Here is a 23,425-nt window from a genome sequence, read left to right as displayed (position 1 = left end):
TGTCACGTCTTCGGGTAAGTAATAATCGAGGCAAATTGAGAGAGAGAAATTTAATTCCAGAAACAAGCGATACATATTATCAGTACACAAAGTACAGGGCATGAAGAAACATACTGGAGGGGTGCCGATATAACCTAAGCTAAATGATATCGCTTCACGTGCAACAAGTGACCAGAAGGAAGCTCCGCATCCCGCCTGCGCCTACATACAATATCTGGAGATGAACTTTAAGCTGACGTTTTTGCTCAGCGCACGAAGGTCAATTAAACGTTATCAAACTATAGTGTCAGGCTTACTGAACTGACGTTTCATACGAGTACGCGCATAACATACATCCAGCCTGATGATTTTAAATTTATATATACTATTTTATTGCTTAACATAAAACGCACGGTGCTTTCCCCTCTACAGCATGCTTTCTTAGGACGTATTGCGCAGGCGGGTTTGTGACTCCAGGCGCACCGGATTTCCCGACACTGGATGGGGCATCCTACTCCTTGGTGTGTCCCCATTTCACCTGCGGTCCCATGATAGGCCATTTGCTGTACTTGTCCGAAACGAAGTACTCCTTCAGGTTGGGCAGTTCCTCGAAGCGGCGCATGTAGGCCAGCAACACGGGAAAAGGCTCGAAGGCGTCGGCCTTGAACTCATAATTCCAATCGAGCGCCTCGTAGAGCAGGAAGTCGACGTACGTCAGGCGGTCTCCGAACACCCACAGCTTTCCCTGCAGGTGATCGTCCCAGATCCGGAGCTGGTCTCCCATGGCCTTCTCGTAGACGTGCCGCTGCTCTTCGAAGTTGGACGAGTAGCAAGTCATGATCAGCCACCAGGCCAGGTCCCTGGCTTGCTGCTCCATGACGTCCAGCTTCATCGCCTCCTCCTCGTCCCTGCAGGATGTTTTTACATGACTCGAGGGCTCTTCGAAACCATAGCGATTCATAGTCGGTGAATGACATGAGTGTTTTATTCGACGTTTAAGCATTTGTTTTATAACAGTATTTGCGTTTTTCGGATGTCAGTAACCAGAGCGCTCAGCGTGAAAGCCAGGCTAAAATACAGAAGGACAAAGTGGAAGTGTCCTTGCTAGCTCTTTCTCTCTCTCTGCGTCTTCGGCCTAGTCTGTCCATTACAGTGTGCATATTATTTGAAGGAGCAGACACTCCTCTACGACTAGAATCCCTGCACCGAACAAGAGATTTACAGAACTTGCACAAGCACTTATTACCTTGGTATATTGCTGCAGTATTGCACTCAGGCTACGGTACTAATACCACTTGCACCAATACGATTTGCCGCAACGTTGATTTCGCTCAGATAGGAGTATACATCACTGTCGATATTCAACTTCCTAGGTTCACGGGCTCCCCTTTTAACAGACATCTTATATACTGCTTCTTCATTGCATCCCAACCATGCAGCTTCTAACATATGCATGACACATAGTGCACTGTTTTATTGAAATCATAAGCTACGCTGGCATGTAGTTACTCGTGCCGAATGACTACTGCAAGAATAGTCAAGGATCCGATATTTCACATGTGAGCTTTTGCTCTCCTAAGGCACATTTCCAATAGAATGACGGCAGTTTCATCTGCATAAAAGCCATATATTAGAGCGTATTCAAGCAGCCGATATGATTTTTGCTGGTAATTTCAGTGCTCCTTTTTTTATTAAAGGCAAATTGTGGTCATGCCGTGAGTGTTGTTACGACCACTTTCATTGTGTTTAAAAGGTAATCTCGTGCACTTACTCTATTTGAACGGAACAATAGATACTAAATCTTTTTCTATAATTTTTTCTGGTATGTTTACGTCAGCACAGCATATATAAAAGCACAGTCGGGTATTTTTCGGTGACGAAAATTGCCGATTTATTAGCGCCGTGAATGTTCCTGCGTCATGAAGACGTACGGGTAACTTTACAAGTGAGCTTCTCCAGAAATTAGTTTAAACATGTTTTACCCGAGGAGGCTCAATTGCGGAACTCTCCATTTTTGCTACACCTCTGTCTCGCGCCGCGCTCATTGTTCCTTACCTTGCGCCCAGGTCATGCTTTTTAGCCAGATAGCGCATGATGGCCAAGCTCTGGCTCAGCTTCACGTCTCCGTCTATGTAGTACGGCAGGTTAGGGAACGTTATTCCCAGCGTGAACTTCTCCTTGAGCCACTCCTCTCGGTTAAAGTCCGGCGCCGGGCCGAACTTGTACCGCTTGTCCTCGAACTCGACGCCCTTGTAGATGAGCAGGTTGCGGATGGGTTGCCCCAAGCCGCGCAGGTCCCAGTATCCGACGACAGGAGTCATTCTGGATGCTGCGACGATGAAAAGGTTTATAGCCACAATACTGACCCATCCACACAAAAAGCCTCCTTCTTGCGCCTTCCTTCTTCAAATACAAAATTATATTGCGAACAAAGAAAGCAATTTCTTTGATGAAAATTCGAACCGCACGATGATAATTGGTTTATAGGAGAGAATAGACGCGGTATCTTTATCCCTCGCTTTTCAAGGAACGATTCACAAGTGCTGTCGGCAGCATAAGCTTTAGGTATGCGGGTTTTCTGAAATAGATTACTTGCTGCACCGCAATTCAATCGTCAGGTCATATATTTCGGGCGATAGACTCGCGTGGATATGCCGAAATAGTCTTTTCCGGCACATTCGCACCCCTAATGTTTTGAAACCAGTATATGTACACGTGATAATCGCATGCATTATTGTCCAAAGTGCTCGAGCGGCACGTTCCATTCTTCATTTTTATGACAGTCGTCTCTGCATAGCAAGCAAGATACAGCTTTTAAAGTCATCAGTATTGTCGAACACGATTCATGGGGTAACGCATGCACGACAGAATGCCACTTGTCAAGCCCTATGGAATACTTATGACACTGTTGACACAGTTATGCGTATTGCTCGGCGTGTAGACGACTTCCCAAGTAACACACACTAGCAGTGATCACAAACGTCAATGCAGCTAAAGTGTGGTGAGAAGCCGCACCAATGCCGCCGTGCGCGGCATGACGGCCGCGATTAGATGTACGGGCTAGCGGTTTTTCATATTAAGATAAACATTTTAATGCATGCAACTACGTACGACTTAAACGTGACAGAATATTTCGACCTTACGCTCCGTACTGCAGCAATCTACTCTTTTATCCAGTGTTAGCCGCTCGCACGACCTAGCAGAAAACCTCTGTCGGAGAAACTGCTGTTGGGCGCTTGGCAAGACAAGGGGAAGGGTGTCCAGACAGTTGCCGTTTGCCGTTTTTTATGCGCCACCAGACTGCCGTGCCTGTTTGCCGTGGCGTGCAAACTGCCGTGCCTGTATTTTTTCATATGCCATCTTCCACATCGTCACCCATCATGATCATCTTTCTTCTCCCTTTCCCCTTACCCAGTGCTGAGTAGCAGGCCAGATTTTAGTCATTCCGGCCAACCTCACTGCCTTTCCGTTCAATGGGCATGGTTGAGTGGGCATGGAAGCAGCACGATAGAGCACATGGCTAACGATCGTCGTCTTCACGTTATCCAGGTTTTGGCTTGGCTTCTACCATGCCTGGCCAGAAGTGCACCGGACCCGTACGTCGCTACCTGCCTGCAGCCATGCCGTGTTCAGGTGTGCGACCTTTCTTCGAACCCAGGCGCTGCCTTCGTTGGATCGGAATCCTTGTTCATCGGTTCAGCCGCATCAACAGGAACATCATCCACGCCTGCCTTAAAAGCCAACAGCCAGCCGCGACACGTCAGTGGGCATGGAAGCAGCACGATAGAGCACATGGCTAACGATCGTCGTCTTCACGTTATCCAGGTTTTGGCTTGGCTTCTACCATGACTGGCCAGAAGTGCACCGGACCCGTACGTCGCTACCTGCCTGCAGCCATGCCGTGTTCAGGTGTGCGACCTTTCTTCGAACCCAGGCGCTGCCTTCGTTGGATCGGAATCCTTGTTCATCGGTTCAGCCGCATCAACAGGAACATCATCCACGCCTGCCTTAAAAGCCAACAGCCAGCCGCGACACGTCAGTGGGCATGGAAGCAGCACGATAGAGCACATGGCTAACGATCGTCGTCTTCACGTTATCCAGGTTGGTCAATCGTGTTCTCTACATGCTAGGAAAACATCAAATCGTTTTTTACTGCTGCTTCCGTGCCCACAAGTGCTCTATGACGTGTGTTGTGACTGCAAGGAGGTGTTGGTTATGTTGTTGCTATGTTCGGGTGACGTTGAGCTAAACCCCGGGCCTAATCGCAAGCAAACTACAGAGCGGCAGACCCAAGTAGCTGATGAAGACGGCACGTCGTGCGCCCATCGTCATAATGAAGTCATGGCTGCGTTGTCCTTTATTAAAACCGCCTGTGAGGCGTCAGCGGAGGCCCAAGCCATGTTGACGCAGGCTGTTAATGACGTAAAAGCCAATCAGGAATGTTTAACAAAGCGGCTGTCTAATATTGATACTCGACTCGCTTCTGTTGAAACAAAAGTCAGCATTGTTAGTAGTCTCGAAGGAGAACTTCTGTTAACAAACGACACCATTAATGACTTGACGCAACAGAATAATGAGCTTCTTTCCCGCATCAATGATCTGGAAGACAGATCTCGCAGAAATAATTTAATATTTTATGGCGTCCCCGATAGCAATGAAACGTGGAATGACACAGAAAAAAACGTTATTAGTTTGCTTTCATCCAGTTTTGGGTCAGAATTTAAACCAGACAAAATAGAACGAGCCCACCGCCTTGGTGGCCCTTTTGTTCAAGAAAAATGCCGACCAGTGATAATAAAATTTTCGCACTTTAAAGCGAAAGAAGAAGTGATGTCACATCGTGATGAGCTGAAAACAAATGACATTTCAGTTTCTGAAGACTACTGCGCAGCAACTAGGCTCGCTCGCAAAAGGTTAACTGCTTTCGCAAAATCTTTGCCTGGTTTACCATCCTTTAGGCTTCGCTACGACAAACTAACTGTAAATAAAAGGCAATATGTTTATGACCCTAGAACAGACAGTGTCATTGAGCTGTCCCGGCTGCGTTATCATTCTCCTTCTCGTAGCAGCCCATCCGATGATTCATCTGCACGCGCTCGACCCTCTACATCCAATGCTGCTCGCGCATGCGCGATGGGAGACATTTCGAATTCAAGTCCCACGCGTAATGTTTCATAACACTTAGCCAGGGGTAGTGGTTATCGGCGCCCTATATCAGTCCTTTATACTAATATCCGGAGCATTTTAGGCAAAAGAGATGATATCAGCGCAGCTATCAATTCGTGCGATGCCGACCTGGTGGCGCTCACTGAAACTTGGTTAAATGCTCGTGTAAGCGACAGCGAAATTTTTACTCGCACCAAGCCTTTCAATGTCTATCGTTGTGACAGAGATGGAAGACAAGGGGGTGGAACCCTGCTCGCAGTTTCTACTAACCTAACATCGTTCAGAATTAATGTTTCATGCAACATAGAATCTGTCTGGTGCGGCGTCATTTTAAACAACAGAGTGCACATCATTGGCGTCTGTTATCGTCCACCTAATGCAGACATCACATTCGTGAATGAATTGCATGACGCGGTTAACACCGTCGTCCTTCGTTATCCAGCATCCCCGGTATTTCTTCTAGGCGATTTCAATTATCCATCAATAAACTGGACATCGACACCGCCTACCTGCACACCATATTCTTCGAATTGTCAAGCTTTTCTCGATATGTGCTCCCTTTTCAATTTTGATCAGGTTGTTGATGGCCCAACGCGTGTTATCGGCAGTTCTGCTAACATTCTTGACCTGATCCTCACCACTAACCTTGATATGATAGGCCCAATAATTTTCATGCCGGGACTCAGTGATCATTCTTTACTTCATTTCGACCTAAACTTTACCGCGTCTTCAGCTACGAAAAAACGCAAGATTATATTTGATTACAAAAAGGCAAACTTTGAAGAGATAAATAGAGAACTTTCGCTCTTCCTTGACAACTATCTTAGTGGTTTTGAACATCGTTCTGTCCAAGAGAACTGGGACCTGTTCGTCAATAAAATTTCATATCTAACTGAGGCTTACATTCCCAAGAAAATACTAACAGTACATAGACATTCGCCATGGTATAATCCGTACTTAAATCGACTTTCGAACAGAAAAAAACGCTTATTTCGGGCAGAAAAACTGCAGCAGACTGCGTCACGCTGGCAAGCATACACTAATGCATCTCACACCTACTCTCAAGCTGTCGCTTCTGCAAAATCTACTTTTTTGAAATACACTCTACCATCCTTGCTCACTAATAACCCTAGCAAATTTTGGAACATCGTAACTAACTCCCAGAGCAACTCAGAGATTTCTTTACTTGACCAGAACGACTTACCTGTGCCTAGCAAGGAGTGCGCATCGATTTTAAACAATATGTTCACACTGAACTTTTCATCTGCAACTAATCTTCAATTGCCTACACATTCGATTTCGGGCTATACGATTATGCATCCAATATCAATAGATGCCGACGGGATTGCAAAGCTAATTGAAACACTAAAACCTTCATGTTCCTCTGGTGTTGACAATATAAATGCAAGATTCCTTAAAGAAACAAACATGTACTCCTCTGTCCTTTTGGCAAAAATATTTCAACAATCTTTAGATACTGGCGCTATTCCTGTACATTGGAAGCAGGCGAAGGTGATTCCACTTCACAAATCCGGTAACAAGCAATCTCCCCTTCATTATCGCCCCATATTTCTTACTAGCATACCATGTAAAATTCTTGAACATGTCATTTGCTCACACCTAGCTAGTTTTCTTGACTCGAACCTTTTTTTCAATCCAGCGCAACATGGCTTCAGGAAATCATACTCATGCGAGACACAGCTACTTTGTTTCACAAACTCCATGCTAACCCTTATTGACAACCGTTCCTTGGCTGATTGTATCTTCTTGGATTTTTCTAAGGCCTTTGACAAAATCAACCATCATCTTTTACTACTTAAACTCAAGTGTCTTAATATTGACAGACATCTTCTTACCTGGGTCGAAGTTTTCCTCATCGGTCGATCACAGCATGTCTTTGCTAACAACAATAATTCACCGTCAACACCTGTTACGTCAGGTGTACCACAAGGGTCCGTTTTGGGCCCTCTTCTTTTTTTAGTTTATATTAATGACCTTCCTAACTGTGTGACTTCCCCTATTCACTTATTTGCCGATGACTGCGTTATTTATCGCGAGATTGCTGAACCCACCGATGTTTCTGCTTTACAATCTGACCTCAATAATATAACTAAATGGTGCAGCACATGGTGTATGGACCTAAATGTTAAAAAATGTAAAGCTATGCGAGTGTCGCGCAGTAATTTCCCCCCTGCTTGCTATGCATTGAATAACACTCCTTTAGATACTGTAACTTCGTACAAATATTTGGGTGTGCATATTACTAATGACCTCAGCTGGAAGCAACATATTGATTACATTATTAACAACAGTAACCGCATGCTTGGGTATTTGCGCCGTAACTTTTCGAAGGCACCTGTTTCGACTAAAATGACTATGTACAAAGCATTGGTACGTTCAAAGATTGAATATGCTTCTGCAATCTGGGATCCCGGTTTCACGAACTTGAAATCCTCACTTGAGATGGTTCAAAATAATTCAGCGCGTTTCATTTTTTCCAATTACAGTCGCACTAGCAGCATAACTTCAATGAAACTAACGTTATCTTTGCCATCTCTCGAGCTTAGAAGGAAAATTTCACGTCTTAGCCTTTTTCACAAAATTTATCATCATAACGAATTGAGGCATACTTTCATTTCGCAGCCATCGTATCGCTCCTCCCGCGTTGATCATGCTTACAAAGTAAATGTCATAACTTGCAATACTAATGCCCTTTTTCATTCCTTTCTACCTCGTACGTCAGTAGAGTGGAATCGCCTTCCGCCCGATATCGCATTAATCCAAGATCACGATTCATTTCACTCATCACTGATGCAATATTTTGAAGCTGATCCGTGACACTTTTTCCCCCCTGACTATTATCTTATTTCCGTTTTTGGTTTTTCATGCTTGTTTGCTCCCAGTGCTGTTGTTCTTTTCGCTGTATAATGCTGTTCTCTCACCGCTTATGATTGTTTTCAATTTATTCCGCTTGTATAACTTTCTTTATTGTAAGATTGTTTTCGTTGTTCTGTATTCCCTTGTTCGTTTAGCCTTTGTTATGTTTTGTTCATTTAGTGTTCTATGCTTTCTATCATATATGATGTACCACTCCCCTCTGTAATGCGTATGCGCTTGAGGGTAATAAAATGAAATAAAATGAAATGAAATGAAATAAATCTACCTATCTATCTATGCACCCATTCATACCATTTATAGGCTTCCTTGGCGATGTAGCAATACGGGCTGATGTGGGTATTTCCCTCAATGTTCAATGTTCTTTTTCGACACGGAGAGCCTTCTACTAGAGGTGTCCACGGACGCGGGTCGGCCTGAAAGCCAGTACCCGCGATCAGGCCTCTCTGAAGCCCTTTGCCTCGGGCTTGGACCGGGCCTGCGCCATGGTATATTTGTTTCAGGCGGACTTGGACGGGCCGGACGCACCGATGCCGAGTACACGTACATTTTGCGAAAATACGAATATAGTAGCCATGCTGCGGTAGGCGTCTCGAAAGCACAAATTTGTTTTCCTGCATTTTCTCAAAATTAGCGCCATGCTGTCGCCTCTCGCATCGCTTTTGTGGCTTACTTCTGTCCTCGACATAGCGTCGCTGGAAGCGGCGGATAACACGTTTAGTCAGCATCCGTCGTGCTCAATTTTCTTCGTGATCGCTCAACCCAGACAATGTAATGGCGGCGGTCCTTGTCGGCACCGTGAAAGGCATACTGAGAGAGACTATGTCACCGAGTACTCGGCCTTAGAATTAATCTTTTGCTCATAAGCCTGTGCGCTTTTAGAAAAGCAAGAAAGCTATGTTCACAAAATTTGTTCTTCTTGATAGGAACGTATTATTCATCCCAGTTGCAAGTTAGAACAGCAAAACTTCAGCGCTGCTGGATTCATGATCCGGAGGTCGGGCCGGGCCGGGCTCGGGCCTTAAGTCTGAGCACAGGGCCAGTCCCGGCTAAGGCTGTTTTAGTGCCGGACCAGGTCGGGTTCGAGCTTGGACGCAGAATTTCGGCCCGTGCATACCTCTAACCACTACCGCTATAGCGCTTGCCAACGTTGCAGTGCCCCGAAAACTTCTCACCACATCTGCAAACACACTGCAGCGCACGGCGCTTCCGCTCCAACCACCCCCGCATAGAGTTAGCTTAGTCTTCGTCGAAGCTCCGACAAGCGGTGCACAGCTCGAGAGCCAGCTTGACTGTACGAAGCCTGCTACGTATGCCGGAAAAAGATGGAAAAAATAAACAAAGCGATGCAACGGTTTGTTCAAAGGCTGTCGCACCTCATTAATGTTTTGATCAACGAGTACAAGTGCAACAAGTGTTAACCACTATAGAATGCAAGGCATTCTTCGTCCTTTACACCCTTATCAGTTTTAAGTTCTCCGCAATTGCACGCACAGCGCCAGCCATCTTGTTTTCACCAAAGCTATTCAGAAGAAGGCTACTAAGGCACTTATTTTAGGTCACTATCCCAACTATGCCTGGATCGATGGTTTGCGAAGTGAGGAAATGATTTCAGGGAGGTTTGTTTAAATTAAACAACAGCTAACTATATGCGTTAACAGGTGGAAGCAGAGAGAAATAGAGAGAGATATATATTTTAATGGCAACAGGAGATGTCTGCCTGGTGTTGAGCCTATCATGCTACTCCTGATGAAGGTTGAGGGATAAGGGTGACAAAGTGTCTGAGGGTAGGCGGAAATAAATTAGAAAAAAAAAAAGAGAATCGGTGTCGCACACTTTCACACGCACATAATCAGACGCAGATGAGTTTTAAAAGGTCCCGATCAACCCTGTGTATTTGAGAAAAGTTAATAAAGCCTTTGTAGCTCGCGCAACCAACGATCCATCGCACCAAGGACACAGGACGTGTTCAAGGCGCAAGATGGTGTCTTTAGGTAAGCTTAAATTATTACGCAGTGTCTTGCGATGTGCAGTAAACCGTTGACAGGAGGTTACCAAATGTTTGAAATTTTCACACATATCACATGTAGAGGACAGAGGGCTGCTCGCTATCCCTATTTTATGCAAAACGTAGTTTGTGTATGACACATTCAAGCGGATTCGGTGTAGACAGTTAGGATGGCACCTGTTCAAATTGTGAGGAATTCGAAAGACGCAAGTGGGACATATTCGGTGTAGAGGTCGGTATTGATGGTTCGGGTTGCACCACAGAGAGCACTGCAATCGCCATGATTCAGTTACTACAAGTCTAGCTTGCTGCATTTCTTCGTTAGAATGGAATTGAAATTGTCCTTGAGGTATCTTTTGGTAGTACTTTTTCAGCGGAGTCGGCGTAGTCATTGCCCGCGATGCCGCAGTGAGCAGGTAACCACTGTAGCACAATGCTGTGACCCAGGTCATAGACATCAGTGTACAGCTTATTTTTGTCAATGACGAGCTCTTCCTGAATTCTTGATGATTTAAGCAATTGTACTGAAGAAAATCACTGAAGATAACCCATGCTGCAGGGGGTTGTTGTAGAATATATGTAGTAGCTTTTCTCAGAGCTATTAACTCAGTAGCCACAGCTGAAATGCGGTGACTGAGTGTTGTCGAGACTGTGATGTGCATTGATGGTATCCACACGCCGATGGATGAAGAAATAGCTGTAACAGAGCCATCAGTATAAATGTGATAATGTTGGCTGTAGCGTGCACAGATGTGCTAAAGAGCGAAGTATTTAAGTGCGGGTCCTAGAGTGTGGGCTTTTCTTTTGATGCCAGAAATTTTCCATGAAGCAAACCTCCATGGTGGGAAAGATGACGTACTGCGCGTTGATATTACTTAGGCAGTAGATAGGAGAGTGCTGTCATACTTTTCTCTGAAAATGGGTGGGTAGGTTCGCGTGCAAAGCGCAGCTGGGCACGAAGCAGCTCCTCGGGTATCAGCACGGTTACAGATAGACGTCTGCTCTCCGCCAGAGTACCCGCTGTTGAGGTGTTCTTTGGAAGACACTCTCAAAGCTTTAGCCTGTATGGCTTCAAGTAGTTTTATGCTTGCCTGCGAGAGGCCTTGAAGAACAGGGAGGCTATAACGCAGGAAGCCTTCACAAAGTGCTCCATAAAGTCGTATTAAGGAATCGGTAGAGCAGCCTCTTCTGGCCGTTGAGAGCATACGGAATATAGATACGTATGAGGAGAGTTTGCTCTTAAGTTGTTGAACGTGTGGTGACTATGAAAGCGACTTATCAAAGGTCACACCTAGAAATGTTTGGTGGCTGACATACGGTATAGGAGTGCTAGCAACTTTCAGTAAGTAACGGGAGAGATCACGTCGTGAAAATGAAATTGCTGCGCACTTTTCAGGAGATATAACAAGACCTCGCTTGTTTAGGAATAATGCAATGCCCCTATTGCTTTTTTGTAGTCGAGTATGCACAAAGCGCCCATTTCTTCCGGAGCACCATATGCAGATGCCATCTGCTTAGAGGGAGATTTCAACAGTAGGTGGCAAGGAACTGTCCAAACCAAGAAGAGATATGCTGAAGAGGGTTGGACTTAAAATCCCTCCCTGAGGAACACCACGAGACACATGATGTTGCAATATAGGCTATCTGGGACATATGTACCGAGTATTGAATGGAAAATCAAACATATTTCGTCGCAGAGACCAGCGGGCACAGCCCGACAGCTCTATGATTTCTTCCAGGTGGAAGCATGGTTCTCAAAACAAATGCGTCAGCACCGCTACCGGGTGTGATCGATGTCAATAATCGAAGCTCGGCTCATGCGCCGAATCGAGGTCGTGGGTTCTATTCCGACTACTGATTTCCATATATCCATGAAAGCCAAATGCAAAAAGAGCTAGTTTATACCTAGACAGCGGTAGGTTTTAAAGAACCCCAGGTGACCATTATTCACTGAGATCACCTCCAGTGACATGCCTCCAAACCACTCTCTCAACTTAGGCGCGTAGAGATATATTATCATTGAATAAACGCACTTCTATAGGCACTCAACACGCTTCAATGCGCTCGGTAAACATTGTGGGCGCTCATTTTGAGTGCCGGATGCACAGCGCGAGATAAACAGAAGCGTCGACCACGCGCTGACAGGAGTACATAGAAGAGTAGATCCGCTAGCGCTTTTCCATACCGTGTTTGCGTACCGTAGCCGGGGCCACATTCTTTCCCGTTACCTTGAACACAGCGAGTGTTGATCGCTTTCACGGGTTAGGCTTTTCGCACCGGCACAGATAAACGGTGCTTCGAGTGAACAGCGACCACGACTGACAGCAGCGGAAGCGGAAAGCCGTGTTCGGGGAGCCATGGGCAAGGATCACGGGCAAGGAGTTAATCTCCCCATGGGCAAGGAGCACGGGCAAGGAGTTCAGCTCCCCATGGGCAAGGAGCACGGGCAAGGAGTTAATCTCCCCATGGGCAAGGAGCACGGGCAAGGAGTTCAGCTCCCCATGGGCAAGGAGCACGGGCAAGGAGTTAATCTCCCCATGGGCAAGGAGCACGGGCAAGGAGTTCAGCTCCCCATGGGCAAGGAGCACGGGCAAGGAGTTAAGCTCCCCATGGGCAAGGAGTACGGGCAAGGAGTTCAGCTCCCCATGGGCAAGGAGCACGGGCAAGGAGTTAATCCCCCATGAGCAAGGAGCACGGGCAAGGAGCACGGGCAAGGAGTTCAGCTCCCCATGGGCAAGGAGCACGGGCAAGGAGTTAATCTCCCCATGGGCAAGGAGCACGGGCAAGGAGTTCAGCTCCCCATGAGCAAGGAGCACGGGCAAGGAGTTAATCTCCCCATGGGCAAGGAGCACGGGCAAGAAGTCCAGCTCTCCATGGGCAAGGAGTTAACATTGTGGCTTGAACAGGGCAACACCGGTTGTCGGTCTACATGCCACAACAAGTAAAAACAAAACGATATGCGGTACAGGTTGCTTGAAAGGGTTAGACCAATGTCTGTGTGATGAAAAGATGGATATTAGACTGAGACAGAAATAAGTTGACAACAACAAAGGGGAAAGCAGGCAACCCTGACAAAGAGCAATAAAAATAGCTGTTGAATTATGGACTCAGCCAAAAAAAATATGCAATGTAGGAAATAGCAGATTTCACGCGCGCACACGTGTACACAGAGCGAAGGTGTTGTGCAGACCTTCCATTGTTTTCACAGCCGTCCAACGACGACCTCACTTGTCAGTGTATTTGATAACGATCAGAATTTCCGGTTCTACTGTTTGCTCATATAGTTCTTTATTTCATTCATTACAAACTTTCTACGCATGGTCGCACTCGTTGCACTTGCGGCGCGCGCAAAGCTTTCTTGGAGTTGTTTGCAGCATGTGAAATAAAAAGCGTTAAATCTACGCATTTCTTCGTTTATGTATGTTTTCTTTTTAGAACTTTCGGCTGATAAGCAATGTCTCTCCAGCTCTTCCATATCGCTATGACTATGATTATTTGCAACTTCAAGAGAAAAACTGCAAGAATTCGTTACTGTATGTGTTTGTCTAGAAGCACGTACTTTCTCTCCACTAGGTGTCCTCGCACAAAAGAGTGCAGAAAATTTCGGCTAGAATTCTAATACCGTGTGAAAGCGGAGTGGCACAAGAGGGAGAGAAACAAACTTTATTTCGTCCAACATAGAGACCAGTTTAGACCAGAGCGGAGCTCTGGACGTGTCAGTGGAGCCTATTAATGACCACGACTTTTAGTGTTTTCACACCAAAAAAAGCAAAAAACAAAAACAAAAACAACAACCACATCGGAGCGGATCCAAACCAGTCGGGTTAGAAACTGGGTACATGGTTTTCATTTCGAACTTTCTGTGTCTATGAACATGGGGTGTTACAGTTCCAGCTGTACATGGGGAGCCATCTAGGAGCTGACGCGTCAAATGCGGTGGTTAAAAAATGGTTCCGCGATCAGCTCCGGTGCAGCGGCGTGCTTTATCGCAGAGGCCAAGGGTGCAACTACAGTTTTCTATAAGGCTAGCCTAGAGTAACTCTAGTGTAACCCTACTTTCGGCGCCATCTGGGAGCCGCCGCGTCAAATGTTGGAGGTTTAAACCTAAGAAACCTTGTTATAACAAGCAAAAGCACCATCCGCAGCGGTTCAGTGGTCAAGACTCGCCTACCGAACCCGTGTACCTATAATTTCGAATCCGCTCCGATAGTTTTGCGCGCGCGCGCGCGCGCGCGCGCGTGTGTGTGTGTGTGTGTGTGTGTGTGTGTGTGTGTGTGTGTGTGTGTGTGTGTGTGTGTGTGTGTGTGTGTGTGTGTGTGTGTGTGTGTGTGTGTGTGTGTGTGTGTGTGTGTGTGTGTGTGTGTGTGTGTGTGTGTGTGTGTGTGTGTGTGTGTGTGTGTGTGTGTGTGTGTGTGTGTGTGTGTGTGTGTGTGTGTGTGTGTGTGTGTGTGTGTGTGTGTGTGTGTGTGTGTGTGTGTGTGTGTGTGTGTGTGTGTGTGTGTGTGTGTGTGTGTGTGTGTGTGTAAAAGCAAGTCATGGTCAGTCTTAGGCTCCCTCACCTCTCTCTTGGCTGTCGACCTTGACTCGTCGCAGAGTCGCGCGTTGGAGCCGCTATTCCGAAATTACAGTTTGAATTACCCACGCGAGGCTACGTGACTGTGACCTCACGATACAACTTAGCCCATCAGATCGACGGCACAGGCTTTAGACGATTTTTCAAGCTTGTGACCCTCCGGAGTAGTGTTCTCGCACCAATAAAACAGACCGTACTCCTAGCCCTGTCGCGCTGGCATCTATGGAATCTGCACGCCCACGCTGCTGTCTGAAGAGCAACTGACACACTTTAAGAGCAACTGGCAGCACACTTTATCGAGGCTTTATGATCCAATTCATCATTCATCGTGTGCAATTCATCAGTCGCCATTGAAAATGGCGGCAGCGTCGCGGCCGTACGTCTCTCTCCCCTTGATGGTGATCCACTCTCTGGTACTGCGCAAATGTTTCATTTTTCTCTGGTTGTGTCCTTCCGCCAGCGTTTTCAGACAACAGAGCCTTCTGTGTTAGTGTGTACGGAAAGTCGGGTTTAAAAGGCCCGCAGCTGCGCCAAATATTCTCATCGATGTGTTTTTCTATTTTAAGTTACAACTAGGCTTTACCGAATGCCAGGTGAAACCCATGGCCGCGTCGCAACTGCGTCGTTTCTGCGCCGAGCCACCGTTGCAACAGCGTCACGCTATACTGCGCGCGCTAAAGGAAGAACCTTTGCATTCTCCTCTACCTGGGCACTCGCAGATCTCGTGATCCGCAGATCGAATTCAATCCCGTCGCCTTGCGTTACGTGGCGTCATCTCACGCAGTGTTCCACGCATGAATGCGAACCGGCTCCGCCCGAAACAGCGAAGTTGCTCGAGACGGCACGCGCGAGTGATGTTCCTTTTTTTCATTGTTATAACTGCATAGAAATGCTTTGGAACAAACGGCGTCATCTGTAGTAACCAAATACTCTCGCGTTGATATGTTGGCCGATAAGAATAGGCTCTTGAGGTCATTATGACTGTGGACTGTCAAGTAATACTACGTAAGACCATATGTTTATAAGGAAATAGTGTCAAGGTATACTGCCGGGCCCCTGGCAGCTCTCAACGGATAATGTCGCGCTATATCGCAGTCTTGGAATACTGTCAAGATCAGGAGTTCTGCCAAGGAATACTTTCAAGGACCTAAACGCCTGTCATGGAATACTATCAAAGGACATATGATTGTAGTGGAACACAGTCAAGGTCATGAGGTTTCTTGAGGGTGTCATGGTTATTATTGAATCATCTCAAGGTCATAGGAAATGTCAAGGAACAAGACTGTCAAGTAATAGTATGCGGGTATTGATTATTATATATCAAAAAGGAAGGAAACGATTTTTGCCAGCCCCGGTATCTGCTATATGATATCTGAAGCACCTGAACTGGGGCGGCGAAAATAAACGGATAGTGAGGAAGCGGTAGAGAAAATCAAAGAGGTGAGCGACAGGGAGAAAGAACAGGGTAGGTAAAAATAAAAATATAGAGATATATACACTATGATACAAAGTCAAGCACTTTCAACAAATCAATAATTTTCTCAGTCCCTCACCCGAGGACCGTGTGGGTTGGTGAGCGGACGCAGTCGCGAATGCGCTCTCTGGAGTCATATGGTTGAAGTAGGGATGGGAGTGGGCGGTGTCGTAGTGCAATCGGTGCTGCTACGGTGGCTAGTGCTGCCATGCATAGTGGCTTTTAAAGCCTGTATTAAGAAGAGAACTCAGGGAGCTATATTCCTTTTTCTTTTACAGGATTCTCATAATTCCTTCTATGTTGACTGTCTATGTAACTCGCATCCGAATGAGGACCCCTGCCACATTCATATGAACAATGAGATCTCGCTTTCAGCGCCGGACAAATCAAAGAATGCCACAGACAGCGCCAGAAATGTATTTTGCCGGCTCGAAGCGATCGTTGGGTACACGTAATGGGCACGAAGGTCGACGCTGCGTATCTTCTCAGCTTTCACGAGTCCCTTACCTTCGATAGTGGTTTCTGCACGACAGATGGAAAGAACGTTAAGCAGAAGAAACGACCTTGCTTGAAAGAGCTAGCACACGACAGCGAAAAGGAAAACAGCAGTACTAATAGGGACGGACGCAGTGATGATCGTAAGCCGAACGCCGAGTTACACCGAGTCGTCGCCCACATGACTTCTTTCATGGAACTATATGCTCTCAAGATACCCAAAATCATCGTGCTCCCCCATAGAAACCGGAGCATGAGAGCATATCGGTTACAAAATAAAAAGCCAACACCGTCCCACAGCGTGCACGCGACAGATACCGTTGTCAGTGCATACTAAGGAGCCCTCAACAGTGACAGATGAGCACTTACTGGCAGAAGTTGGCGATTCGCTTGCTGCTGACGCCTCGGAACGGACCAATCAAGCGACCTCCCAAAAGCCGCGCTCGTCTGCTCGGGGCGTATCGACACTGTTCAGGCGCTGTGCGTCTTGTCTGCGCAGTGTCAGGGATACGTGATTCACGGCGAGGAGGATGATGCGTCGTCGACGACTATGGCGACGTCGAGTGGAGTCCCTGGGCGGATGCGCGTCTGTACAATGGACAGAGGGCCGCTCTATTGAGCCGAGCCGGTAAGGAGGAAAGGGCTTGGTGAAGCGGGAGAGAACGCCGACGAGGAGCACATACGAGTTGTACCGCGTTTGCCTCCCTAGTACGTGCGCACGAACTTGTCCGTTTTCTCGATAGGTACACAGCACTGGATTAGGTTGGAGGCTAAGGAGGCTGCAGCTCAAGGCCTTGCCGGCGAGGCGAGGGTAGGAGGTGGGGCCCACTTATTCTGACCTGCTTCATATACGAAACCAACGGAACTTCGAGCAACAGATATGTTGAGAAAAAACCAAAACGAGGAGACGGGGCCTCCGCCTAATCTATACTTGTTTAGGAATTGGAGAAGAGTTTAAAGGTTTCCTGTCAATCCCTCCGTACTGTGGCGGTTGACAAGATTGAAAAAAAAATTGTAACTGCAGAATAGATTAGACAAGGAGAAAAATCGTTTTCCGCCGCTACCATCACTATCGCCCTACATCGTGAAATACTTCCATCCCTTCTTTTCTGTAACATTAGGGGTGGAAAATAGGCCGCATCAGAGTCAGTCCAGGACCAGTCTCTTAATTGTTATCTTCAAGTTCTAGCTGAGCATCAATGGCTGCGTTTCTGTTCTGCCTGCTGCTTAACTAATACATCATCCTTGCTTCTTGTAGATTTTTATTTTCGTGTAGCTAATATGAACCAGGTTATATTGCAGTAGTACAGAAGTCGAAGGACTGCCGGTGGGAGGGGGGGGGGGTACATGCACTTTAGCCTAGTGCTGTCATTCTTAGTCCGGCCCTGGAGAAACACGATGATTGGCTTTTACTTCCAGCCCCGACCTCCAACTGCAGGTGCGCATAGCAGTGAGCGCGGACTGGCGCAACAGTATCGTAATGTTAAAGCGATGTGGTATAGCCTACCAACCCCCGTAACGCAAACCCGTACTTGGGCATAGTACTTTCCGAATAGACTGTTCAGTATAATGAACTTTGTCGATGAAATTATGTGAATGCTTATGCCTTCACCGACAGACATCACGAGGATGGGATAGTGATTTATTGGCATTGTACTAAGTACAAGACTGAATGCTTCTTGATTTTACTGAGATGGTTGATGCTCCGAAAACCATGGAGTAAACCGGAAAGTTTGATGTAGGCCAAAATCCGCCAGTCATCCCCACTTCTGAGAAATTCGCTCGTCATCCTTCACTGACGGGAACATAACAAGTGTCTTCATTCCTTGTGCAACTTCTTCATATTACGTGACGAACGGGAGCGACATAATGTGCAGCCTTTGTCAAAGTGTAGAGCTCAGGAAGTAGGCTTCTGAACCGCGTAGTGACGGTGATTTAGCATTAATGGAGGTCCTTATCATTGGAGAGGGTGGGACAAAAAAACCTTACCATCAAGAAATTCAGAACACTGGAAATGCATTACAAGCCGCAGAACGCGACTCAGAAGTAGACCCCCTGGGCTCTATACTTTTGACAAAGACTGTATATTAGGTGTCGGTGCCCCAGGCAACAGGTGGTAGAGCGTCCTTTAATCGACGAGACATGGTGGCCCCCCGCCCCTAGGAAGTTCCTTCAGTCTGTTTTATGACAGCGGTGACAAACGCCCTGTACCGCCAAAATTCACTCGTTCAACCAAATGAGACCTGCCGTCTGTCATGTTGGCCCACAACGACATACAACTTAATCCTGACAAAGGGAAGAACTCAATTTGTAGTTCCTGGGGAGGATAAGCAGCACAGAGCATGCTGAAGTATTTAGATTATCTAAATCAGAAAAAAAGTATTTTAGCCATTTTATTACACCCTCGCTTTTGCATAAGAGACACATCAGTAGCATTTACCAATCAGAAGAGTGCGACCGCTAACGAAACTAGTTGTTCATTACGATGCATTCCCTACTTTTCTGAATTGCTCAGGCACTGTAGTCATAAGTGAATATGAATCATAAAATTAATGTGCGTGCTATCCCTGGTGAAAGTCTCTTAGACCAGGGTGCCAGATTTAGCAGCCACTGTCTCAGTACGTTCCACCAGTGGTTGCCAGCAGCCGTCCGTGGAATTAATCACACGAGAGAGGAGTATGGATGAGGCGAATGAAGTGTAGGGTGGGTATATGACATGGCACTGCCAGATGAGATGGAGAAAAGTAGAATCATCGCCGCAGTGCGGACACCGGGGAAGAAAGCTGGATTAACAGCGATGAAGGCTCGGTTCAGAAGAACATTAAGAGGACACCTATTACCCCCGACCACCCTATCCCGCCCCCTGTTGCTATGTCTGAGACTTGACGCGCTTTAGAATTTTCTACAAAGAACGCCCACCATATTTTCTCGAAGAATTCGCAGATTGTTTGCGAACATCACCAGCTCTTGTACTTTCCCGCAGAGCTCATGGAGAGACTGACATTTAAACTGAGCTGAGCTGTTCTAGGCCATGACAGGACACACATCATCCTTTCATAAATATCAGAACGCGCACTGGTGAAAAATAAATTTCTCGAGTGGTTATTTTCTTGGGTAATACGATAGGCTGCGTGTAAGGCAGGCCGATTGGCTGCGTGTAAGCGCAGACGAAGTAGAGATATGTCTTGATCGTAATCTGTCCGCAAGTTCTTACCATAAACTACCAATCATCTAATAGATTGTAAATTCATCCAGCAAGAAGAATTGAAGTTCGCCTAAGAAAGTGTTTTTACAGAAATTGCGATATTATGCTCTATATGCTGACCTAAAGCACAGCAAATAATGTTTATTACTCCAAACGTTGTCATAGTCCCGGGAGCTAAATCTTTTCGAAGTGGTGGCACCTGCAGAAAATGATATCTCTACTGAACTGGCACAAAAAGCTTTAACACGTTCAAATAGTCAGCAATATATTTGCATTTATTATACAGGTTGCCCACATTTACAAGACCGAATTTCGCCTTTTAAGAAAGAAGAATTTCATTCACGGAGTTTAAAATACTTTCAATACATAATCTTTACTCTTTCACCTTGGCCAGAAGATACAAGCAAGATCTACATAAAAATGAGGCCCTTATCACATCCATTGCAAATTTAAGTTTAAGGGAAAGTAGGTGTACATCCCGGTCACCAGAAATTTGGAAAGTTCCTTTTTTACGCACAACTTTTAGCCGTCAAATGCTGGAATTTTCACTTAATTATCTCCACACTCACAATAGAAATGTAGAAAATGTTAGTATGTCAATGTTGAAGACTTTTTTTGCATCATAACAGCGATGGTACCTTCGTTAAGAATTGTATAATGATGATGTTTTCTGTTTCCTTTTTTGTCCATCCTGTATATATGCATTGTGTTCATTTCTAACATGAAAATGTAATTTGCTTATTTTATTATGTTTGCTTCAGTTCATGCAATAACCTTGCATATTTATATCTTCTATAAAAGGTTGTCCTGCACATTCTGCACTTATGTAAACATTTTTGTACGACCGCTGTATGCCTTGTACACAGGGGCTTGAGCCTCTTCAAGTAATTTTTTTTTTTCACTTTTGTTCTAGCCCCTGCCGCTTTGACGGAAAAGAAAATGAATTGAATTTAATTGAAATTGAAATTTGTTACACACCTTTCCCTGCTTTCAATTTACAAAATAAATTTAGATTTTATAAGATAGCGTATGCCGCTCGCTCCACCAAAGAATCCGCTGCCGCCGTAGACGGTGGTCGGAAAAAATAGGGTGGACACTTAAGCTCCGCTTTTAAGTGTATTGTGGGACAGCGTTAATGGTTTCCGTTTGCCGGCTCTCCACGCGAATCCTCGTTCGTGTACATGCATTTTCCTATAAAATAGGGCGAACACTTAAGCCGTGCTAGTACGTACACAGAAGGCGAGGCTTAAGTGTCCTCCTAATATTTTAGAGAAACATTACATGTTTATGCAAAAAAGAAAACGCCAGTAAATATTTCACAGGAATTAAACCTTCAAATGAGGCGTATAAATTCGTATAAAATATCTGCTTTTTTTTTTTCATCCCCCTTTTAAGCGAGTGAAGAAAACTACGTTTATATAAGTGTTTTCGAGCCTTTTGCTGACATAGTTACTTGATGAAATCTTCAACGTTGAACCACCTGAGAATCCCCGTCTACATTCTCAGCAACGACAAACTGCTGAGGCGGCTGCCAGCTATGAGCAGTCAATTCCAATAATTTATTGCTTTTCTCACAGCTTTCACTGCTTACACTCAGACTAATAAACACACAACTGACCTCAACAAAAGAAATGACAGAGGTCAGTTGGCTTGCCAGCTATAGGACGAGCTGGCTGCCAACTTAAAGGCAGCTAGAACCCGTTGATTCATCTCGACCACCAACTGAGACCCCCTGAATTTCAGCTAGTAGGTATCTGGAAGCATTTAATGCCATGTGAGTACCAGCTCGCACCAGTTGAAACCAGCCGAAACCAGTTAAAACCAGCGAAAACCATTAGCATTTTTTTTTTTTGTCTATTCGGGCGAGTACAAAGGCTAGTACTTTGACTGGCCAAGGCTGGTTAAACATGCGATGCGGCGAACATGTTTTGAAGCATTCGACATTGCAACAGATAAGCTCTGGTTTTAATCATGGCAAATGGAGAAGATGATTTGACTATTTTTCGGACCAAACCTCGAAATCCGCCAATTTCTTTGCAGGTCTCTAGAGGGGGGGGGGGGGGGGGGGGGCAGAGAACGGAGGGCCCAGTTCATTTTAACCACGATAATTCGGGCCTATTCAGCACGAAGCTGACACTTTATAGTGTCGTGGATGACGTGTCCACGTGTTTCATGCCGTACCCGAGCTTTGCGTTTGCAGATGCTCGCTCGCGTACGTGGACTTTGGTACTCGATTAGTAATTAGTCGCTACCCGACATAAATATAAATCCCCGCTTTAACTACGTCGTACGAACGAGCCTGCGTGGCCTATGAGTAGCAGCTGACTCGGCATCCAAGGAGTTCAGAGGGTCCGATTCCCATCACATATGAGACACCCGAATTGGCAGCGCCCTCCAACTATAGGCCACGTCTTGTGACCGGCAACACAACCCGCCGACCAATCGTCAGACGGATGCTCGTAATTTTTTTGCTCAGAACGAAGACGCTTGTAGCAATGCTAGATTTCTTTGGAGAATGGGCCCTTCAGCGATATTGCGTTAACGTCAGCAGGGAGCGTTACGTCATGCGGCTAGCTTCCGCAAGTCAAGCCATCTTAAAGCCGTTCCCGCTTCTCTTTCACCGGAGCGTGCACGATGAAGCAGGCCCCACATAAAGGCATGAGACCCAGTTCAGTCAATACAACATGCCAGGGACTGTCTCGGGGAAGGGGGGGGGGGCGAGTTTATCCCGTTCATTTTCCATGGACGACTAGTCTTCAGTATCGTCACGTGACGCTGCCTCATCAGTTTTCCTTTTTCCGCAGATGCCGCGGTACAAGGTGTTCCACACTATGTGTGCCCTGCCGCAAGCTTTAACGGCAGGAGCCCTAAACGCCGGGCGGATCCGGCACACACCTGTGTGTGTAGAGGAGCACGACAATGCGTGCCCCCGGAATGGCACAAGGCTTTTCCGGTCTCGCGCCAGGCAACTTCACCGAGCCGCCGACGCTGCTCAACGATGTGCACGTGCCGCGGCCTTGCGCCGCTTCACTACTCTCTCTCTCTCTCTTGTATTTCCCCCTTTTTTGATGTCGTTATTGCTGCCGCTGCTGCTACACATCGCCATTATACTTCTTTGTTTCCCTCACCACCTCACGCGTTTGATGCGACTGCGTGCTGAGGCGGCGTCCGTGGTGGGAAAACGGTGTTTTCGCCGTCTTTGGAGCGTGATACCAGGCGCCGTTTAGGGGGCTGGCATGCGTGACCTCTGTCCGGTGTACGTGTTGCGTATCGGCCTGAAAAAAGATCGCGCCGGAATTCCGCAGCCGACGCTTCGCTTTGCCGACGAAGGTCCCATGTCTGCAACAAGATGCTGTTCTCATGCCGCTACCGTGGTCAGGGTTCAAGAGCGGCGTGGCAGTATACAGTGCTGCGGGCTAACTCACTGACGTTCGAATTCCGCGCTACAACCTTTTATTGAGCGCGTTGTTCCAGCCGTGAGAAGCCGAGCACTGAACAAGGCAATGCCGTTATACCCTGTTTAGTACCGGTGGGCATCCGAGTACACGAAGATATAGAAAATTGAACGTCTTACATTCCTCGTACGAGGCACGTTGGCTATTTTACTGCTTCAATAAAATGTACTCAACA

At 46.4% G+C, this 23,425-nt stretch overlaps 1 protein-coding gene across 1 annotated transcript; it reads right to left on the bottom strand.

Moving 5' to 3' along the window:
- Nucleotides 1–35: 35 nt before the first annotated feature.
- On the bottom strand, nt 36–17,196 carry LOC146196882 (glutathione S-transferase Mu 1-like). The gene is made up of 3 exons (XM_084598591.1): nt 16,960–17,196; nt 2,035–2,308; nt 36–887 (listed from the first exon to the last, which is right to left on the bottom strand). The coding sequence occupies exons 2-3, from the start codon at nt 2,298–2,300 to the stop codon at nt 491–493; spliced, it is 663 nt and encodes a 220-aa protein (XP_084454717.1). The 5' UTR covers nt 2,301–2,308; nt 16,960–17,196; the 3' UTR covers nt 36–490.
- Nucleotides 17,197–23,425: the final 6,229 nt, after the last annotated feature.

Source organism: Amblyomma maculatum, chromosome 3, assembly GCF_055883805.1.
Source record: "Amblyomma maculatum isolate TAMU_Amacu chromosome 3, ASM5588380v1, whole genome shotgun sequence".
NCBI lineage: Eukaryota > Metazoa > Arthropoda > Arachnida > Ixodida > Ixodidae > Amblyomma > Amblyomma maculatum.
This window is presented reverse-complemented; position numbering and strand designations above follow the sequence as displayed.

What these genes read in the sequence shown, in the direction of transcription:
- LOC146196882 (XM_084598591.1), bottom strand. Translation starts at nt 2,300, where the DNA reads ATGACTCCTGTCGTCGGATACTGGGACCTGCGCGGCTTGGGGCAACCC. An exon ending in AAGCATGACCTGGGCGCAAG is followed by an intron (nt 888 to 2,034) that starts GTAAGGAACAAT and finishes AACATCCTGCAG; the next exon opens with GGACGAGGAGGAGGCGATGA.